Source organism: Cygnus olor, chromosome 1 (assembly GCF_009769625.2).
Source record: "Cygnus olor isolate bCygOlo1 chromosome 1, bCygOlo1.pri.v2, whole genome shotgun sequence".
Taxonomy (NCBI): domain Eukaryota; kingdom Metazoa; phylum Chordata; class Aves; order Anseriformes; family Anatidae; genus Cygnus; species Cygnus olor.
The window spans coordinates 178,964,789-178,972,004 of NC_049169.1; the positions used below are offsets into that span (position 1 = coordinate 178,964,789).

Sequence of the window (7,216 nt, forward strand, 5' to 3'; positions counted from 1 at the left end):
GTGGCTGCCCCATCCCTGGAGGTGTTCAAGGCCAGGCTGGATGGGGCTTTGGGCAACCTGGTCTGGTGGGAGGTGTCCCTGCCCATGGCAGGGGGTTGGAACTTCATGATCTTTAAGGTCCCTTCCATACCAAACCATTTTGTGATTCTATGATTCTACTCTGTTGACAATAGGATTTATCAAGTACTAAAGACTGAGACGTGTTGGTTAGTAGGTCTCAATCCACAGGGCTGACCTACTTCAGTTTTTTTATTAAAATTTCTAGCAGAATCAAGTCAAATACTATAAAGAGGCACACATATAAGGTATCAACAGAAGAAATCAATGAGCTGGTTGGACAAAAGATATATTCTCTAACTGTGTATTGGTTCACATGAAGTTTTTTTTTATATTAATTCTCCACTTATCCTTCTCTCATGATATATTTTATCAGTTGTCTATCTAGAACTTTCCTTCTGATAAAGGACATCTGAAAAGCAATACCAATGATGCAGGGAGACCACCCAGGTTTTTCTTTTAGTACTATTTGATCTGGGCTACCTGTCTACATCTGCTGATTTTAAAGCACCTAGCTTTATTAGTGGCAGACTAACACTTCATCCTTCATTGCTGGGACAGGAAATATCTCATTATCATCTGTATAATTACACTACTGTCTAATTACACTGCTTGATTTTCAACTTCTTAGAGAACCAGCTTTTTTGGAAAAATCTGTTATTTCTGCATTTTATGACCAATACTATCATGTATATATTATATATTATATATCATTATATATTATATATATAATACTATATATTTCTCTTGTAAGAAAGTTTTTATATTCCTTTGCTTCTTAACCATACTTTAAAGCATTTCTGATGTCTGTAACACTACTGATCATTGTACTACTGTCCTTTTCCTTCTTTTGTCAAGTTTTCATGGTCACAAAGTCACAGAACAAGTCAGGTTGGAAGGTGCCTCTGGAAATGGTGTGGTCCAGACCCCTCCTCAAAGCAAGTCCACTAGATCAGGAGGCACAGGGTCTTTCTCAGTCAAATTGTGAATATCTCCTAAGATGGGGATCCTACAGCCTTTCTGACTGCAGTACCTAACATGTCTTGGTGGCTCTTTGCTGCGCTTTCTCCAGTATGCCCATGTCTCTTGTACTGGGGAGCCCAGAACTGGACACAGCACTCCAGAAGTGCCCCACCAATGCCAAGCAAACAGTGATAATAATATCCCTCCACCTGGAGTTTAGAAGTCAAGTCGCAGAATCACAGCACATGGCTGAGGCTGGAAGGGAGCTCTGGAGGTCACCTGCCCCAAGCCCTGCTCAAGCAGAGACCTTGTATTGGGTTTACGTGGCAAGGGTTTGGTAGTGGCAGCCTGCAGAGGTGGCCTTTGTGAGAAGAATCCAGAAGCTGCCCCATGTCAGCTCAGAGCCAGTTTCAGCCAGCTCCAAAGGGACCTGCCACTGGTCAGAGCCAAGCCAAAAAGCAATGTTGTTTGTGCCACTGTGAGAGCAGATTTAAGAAAGGGGGAAACAAAAAATCTGCTGCACAACAGGAGCTGGGAGAGCAAGGAGTGAGAAGCAGCCCTGCAGCCCCCAAGGTCAGTGCAGCAGGAGGGCAGAAGGTGCTCCAGGCACACAGCAGCAGTTCCCCTGGGGCCTGTGGAGAGGCCCCTGGTGGAGCAGGCTGTCCCCCTGCAGCCCATGGGTCCCACATGGAGCAGATCTCCACGCTGCAGCCTGTGGAGGAGCCCCCGGTGGAGCAGGTGGATGTGGCCTGGAGGAGGCTGCGGCCCAGGGGAGCAGGCCCCGGGGAGGGAGGATGTAAAAGAGGGTGGATGGGGGAAAGGTGTTTTTAGTTTTTTTTTTTGTTGTTGTTGTTTTTTTTGGTGTGTGTGTGTGTTTCTCACTGTTCTAGCTTGTTAGTAATAGTTAATACATTTTATTAATCTCCCTGTACTGAGTCTGTTTTGCCTGTGATAATTGTTGAGTGATCGCCCTGTGTCCATTGAAATGGACTTTTTCTCCCTGTGTTGCTCTGCACTAAACTAGACAGCTAACCCTTTGATAATCTTATATCTAAACCACCCTTTGATAATCTTATATCTAAACCTTCAGACCAGACAGCCTCTGTCTCTGCGCTCATGCTGTACCTACTAGGCTGAGCTTTCACTCTCCTTGGGATGGTCCTGCTGAGTAATATGCATTACAGTAGTTTCTAGAAGACCCTCTCCTCGTTTTTGGCTCATCAAAGCTGTGTAGCTAACAGATCAGCAGTTTCACCACCATTGGTAGAAGTGTGGTACTTGTGTAATGCTCATGTTGAACTTTTCCAGGAAATTGAAGAGGATCAAATGAAGCATTTTATTGAATTCTAAAGAGGGTTGTTTTTTGTGCGTGTGTGCATGCTTGCTTTCATCAAAAGAAATGTTCGAAACAAAAAGCCCATGGCAAATTAGAGGGATGACATGCCATATTTTGAGAGTGCCAAAATTAAAAATTTCTGCTTTGGAACTTTGCCTCCCTCTCTCTGTCATGAACCATTCTGGGATTTTGATATTAAGCCATCAAATTTTTCACTTGACCTGATACGTGCTTTCCTTACAAAACCTAGCCTTTTTTTTTTTTGCAAAATGCAAATAAACATTTCCCCAGTCTGACCAAATACTACCACCACACAAAGAAGAGTGCTCTTGCTTCTGTAAGCTCAGAGTTCATGTATTAAATAGAAAAATCAGTCACATCAGAATGACAGGCTTAAAATCTAATAGATAACGGTAAGCTGCCCATTACAATGCCACAGGAGATCGTCCACTAAGCATTCACAAACACATCTGCAGCAGAGCAATGCATCTCCTCCAAAGCCGTATCTGTCCATGACATCAGAGCTCTCCATAAAAAGCAAGTGAATTGAAAGCCACATTTATTGGCTATTTCCTCTCTGAAGCCTCACTTTCTGTATATCTCTTCTGTTCTCATAATAATATGCTGAAATCTAGTCAGAATATTTGAATCTTGGAGAAACAAAACACAGCTGAAGTAGCTGGAAGGCTAAGGGCTTGGGAGGCAATTTCCTCCGATTCATCAGGAGACAAAGGGAGAGTGATGATTTTGTTCCTGTTAATAAAAGCCAAATTGCCTTGCTGGCACAGTTGCCCCCATATTTAATTCACTCTTGCTTTCGTGCCCCACCTCAACCACAGCCCTGTGACCATGGCTGTTGGGTCGTGGTCCTCCTGGGTTTGAGTGCAAGGACCAGGAAAACATTGCCCAGCAATTTTGTTGATGAGACCCAGCATCCCTGGCCAGGTGCTGCAAACACATGGTCAGAGATGATGCCTTCCCCACCAGATCATCCCTAGGGAAAAGGTATTATTTGTACTGCTGTGGCTCCCCAGACAGCTGCAGAAAGCACAGAGCACGATGCCATCAAATGAGGATTAAACTCAGTGCCGTACCAAGAAATGTCAACTAAATTAATTTCAGTCGTAAGCTCCCAGTGCATGTCCCAAAAGGGCTGCTATGTACACAAGGCCAGAGAGACTTTCATGCACAAACGTTACGGGGGGATTTCCACTCTGCAGTGGGTCTGGAGAGAATACTGTGTAAATATGAGCTTGGTCAGCCTCCGCTTTCTTTGGTATCTCAGGGTGTTTGTGCTTGCAGAGGGAATCTTCCTGACTACTTTCCTAATACAGTGCATAATATAAACACATATTTAAAAGATACACACATATATATTTAAGTATTCATGGGCTTTAATTAGAGAATAAGCCCATGAAAAGAAAGCAGAATGCATTTCTGCCACTGCAGTTGTGTCCAGACTAGATCTCCAAATTCCATGTTATAACCACTACCCTTGCAGAGAAAACAATCTCCTAAAATAACTCCGTCTTGCACTTTCAAAGACACTTGGAGAGTAATCGTTTGCTGTAAATCACAGAGAAAAATCTGGAGCGGGATCCTGTTGTGCAGCCCTGGCACCTATGGCACCCCATACATCCATGAGTGCCAGTGGGTCCGGCCGTGCTCATCACAGCAGTGCCCTGCGGTCTCTCAGCCCCAAGGTTATAAAGACTAGACTACTTCTGCAGGAGCACAGTTGAGAACCAGTTGAGCAGCACTCACCACCTGCAAATTAAGAGTCATTTATTCTGGTAAACTGGAAAAGAAACTTCTCTTTCTTTCCATTTGTAATCTGTAGGTGCAAACAGCAACCCTGCTTAGGAGAATCAGGCTATCAACTACTGGTATTTTGAAATAAATCTGATTTTATCAGATCCCATCATCTGGGCCACAGAACAGATAGGGCACCTGCTGTACAGCTGAGGAGCTACAGTTCATGAATATTCTTCAGCAAGCATCCCTCTTCAATGGGATAGCAATTACACGACAGTAAAACGTAACAGCTCGTGTCGTAAATCGTGGTCATTAGTGTGTATTCTGGGGTCTTTGTCACAAGAGACGCAAGAAGCCAGCTGAAATGAGAGTGAATGTACAGAAATCCTTCAATAATGCTGCCCTGCAAGGGCAAGGACTTGTCCGACAGTGCCATGGGAGATTTGCTGTGCTGGGCTCGAGGCAGCGTGGAGCTGAAGTTACTGCTATCTGCAGTTTTGATTTCTAGCACTGCAGCAAGTTGCAGGCAGAGATGTTTTGTGCTGGTTTCTGCACGCAGGACCTGACCCTCTCATCCACATGAAGGTCTTCTGCTGGTGGTGGTTTTAGCAGAGTCCCTCCTGCTTCACACCGAGCAATGCGAGAGGGAAGCCCAAGCCGCACTGCCTGTTGCCCTGCCCTTGGCAGAAGCCAAGTATTTTAGGAGAGATCACAACAAACTTCGTAGAGGTGCCAAATAATACATAATTAATCCATTAGTCGCTAAGCATCAAGCTAGAGGTTGTAGTTATGACACAGCCAGTGAAACACCAATGGTGTAAATTTGCAGCAATATTGAATAGCTGAAGTTACTCCAGGTCTAGAGCAGAATAAATCACAGATGTGCAGGCAGTCATGCTGTGAAAGAGCTAAGAAGCTATCTGATGCCTCCTCCCTCCCCTGACAGAATAAACTATACTTATGCTATTCAACTGAGCCTCTTTTTTATGCTGTGGCCTCCAAAGTATGCATCAGGAAATACAAATGCTATGGTGAATCTCAGGAAAAAATCACATATATTCACAAAACTCGCTATTTACGTTACAAGTTCTGAAGCAGAAATTTATGAAAGCATAACCTAAAAAAACAACAACAACAAAAAAAAAACCTACAAAGGGAAAGAGACAAATGAATGAGAAACTTGTTTATGTAGAGATAGCAGAGAATCAGAAGGAAGCCAGGAGCTTCTTTACCCATCTGGGACAGTCATACCAAATCCCCTAAAATCCACCCACTGTTCTAAACAGCCTGCACGCTACCAGCAGATGCCTTGGGAAAAGGTCACCTGCAAGACTGTGCTGTCCCCATGAGCTGTTTTTAGGGTCTGCCAGCCCCTGGGTCTCACCTGCCTCCAGCTCTCACCAGGTCCAGATCTAGGTGGAAGACAGGGATTTTGGGGGGTTTGTTTGCTTTTAAGGTACGTTATAGTAGGGTCTGGCCCACAGTTGTTCCTAATTTCAACTCTGATTCCAGAGAGGATGGTCGGCTCTGTATATCTCCCCTCTCCCATCCCACCTCCAAACCTGCCTGCAGGGGTTTGGTTCTCATCAGCTATGGGAAAGGGAAAATGGGAGGAGAGCAAGAAAAACAGGATCAACAAGGAAACACACGTAAGAAGCTGTAAAGCAGCATCTGACAGTCACGGCTGGGCAACCTGTAAAGTTTCCCCTCAGTAAAACCCCAGGGGACAGGTTTACCTCTCTGGGCAGGAGCATCCAGGAGAGCAGGAGTGGAAACCACCCTGCTCCAGGCCAACCAGGGGCAGGCAGAGACCCAGCAGTGGGGAGATGTCCAGGATGCCCTTCTGGCCCCTGGTAGCCCTGAGGGTTTGTGGTCTTCGGCCTCTTGTTGTCTCCTTGTCCTATTGTCCCCTTGTTCCATCATGGTCCCTGGGGCCATAGCAACGGTGCTCCCCCCTTGCTGGACACCCCTCCATTGCTACCCCAGTACATCCCAGTAGGTGAGGATAAGGTGGATCCTGCCAGCTTGCAACCCGCCCCAGATATTTCAGCAGGGCTGAGGGTGAAGTAAGGTTACTTATTCTTCTGGCAGCTGAGTGTCTGAGCTGAAAGGGCTTGGTGTCCTCATGAAGTCGCAAAGGTCAATGACTCAGGCAAAAATTGCTTCTTCATTTCATTCAGAGATTCCTTGAAAGGAAAGCCACGTGGTGAGGGAGGGCTTGCTGAAATCCAGCTGTGAGATGTGCCGTCTCACAACATGATGTGTGTAGCCGTGTGTCTGCTGTGTTTTGTTCTTTGCAGCCAATTTTGTTTTACAGGGAAAAAAATGACAACAGGTGAAACCAAACAAAATGTGACAAGGTCAGTGACCACGAAGGCAGGCTGCCCATGGAGCTTTACGTGCCCTTCAGCTTGACGGCACAGCCTGGTCTTCCTCTTCGGTGGGACAGCGGTAAAAACTGCACTGAAATGTCAGTGGGTTTGACCTTTACATGCAGTCTAAGAAGATAAAATGGATAAGGGGAGGCTGGAGGAGCTTTTCTTCGTGTCTGTGGCCGGGGGCACTGCTCCTCCCCTCTGCTAGACAGATGTGATTGAGAATTTCACCTTGTGTCCCCAAAATGAGGTGCCCTCAGGGCACCCAGATGGAAGAACCAGTTGCATGCAATGGAGCTGTTAATGGGATCTGGGGAGTGGTTCTGTGGGGTAGGTGGGGTTCCCCGAAATACAGAAATTTACAGCAAAATCATATATTGTATAGTATATACCTCTGATATACTATAGATTTTATAACTGACTCAAATTTTAAAAGGAAAAAGTCGGTTCTGCATGGCAGGGTATCCAGAGGAATGAGCACTTTAGTCTGCTCAGCAAACAGGGACCTGTTTTTAATCCAAAGGTCCTCCGCTAGTCCTTACCCATTTAATATAAAAGCGGGATTTACTACGCATACAACTTAATCCTTTTTTTAAATTTGCATAGAGATCCCGGAGCATGTGTACGAACAATTTCTGAGATAAGAGAGGGAAGGCCTCGGGAGTCAAAGTCATTATTTTTGCATGAAGTATTTAATGCTAAACATAAATATTGAGAGGGCTGAATTCCC

At 45.2% G+C, this 7,216-nt stretch overlaps 1 protein-coding gene across 2 annotated transcripts in view; it reads right to left on the bottom strand.

The window, feature by feature from the left end:
• The window catches only part of ERICH6B (glutamate rich 6B), a 32,281-nt gene extending 25,363 nt beyond the window's left edge, over positions 1-6,918 (bottom strand). The window contains exon 1 of one of the 2 annotated variants that reach the window (XM_040541807.1): positions 5,848-6,918. In XM_040541807.1, coding sequence (XP_040397741.1) covers positions 5,848-6,049 — 202 coding nt within the window. In that variant the 5' untranslated portion in view covers positions 6,050-6,918. The remainder of the gene's footprint in view (positions 1-5,847) is intronic. The other variant, XM_040541813.1, reaches the window with a different exon arrangement.
• Positions 6,919-7,216: the final 298 nt, after the last annotated feature.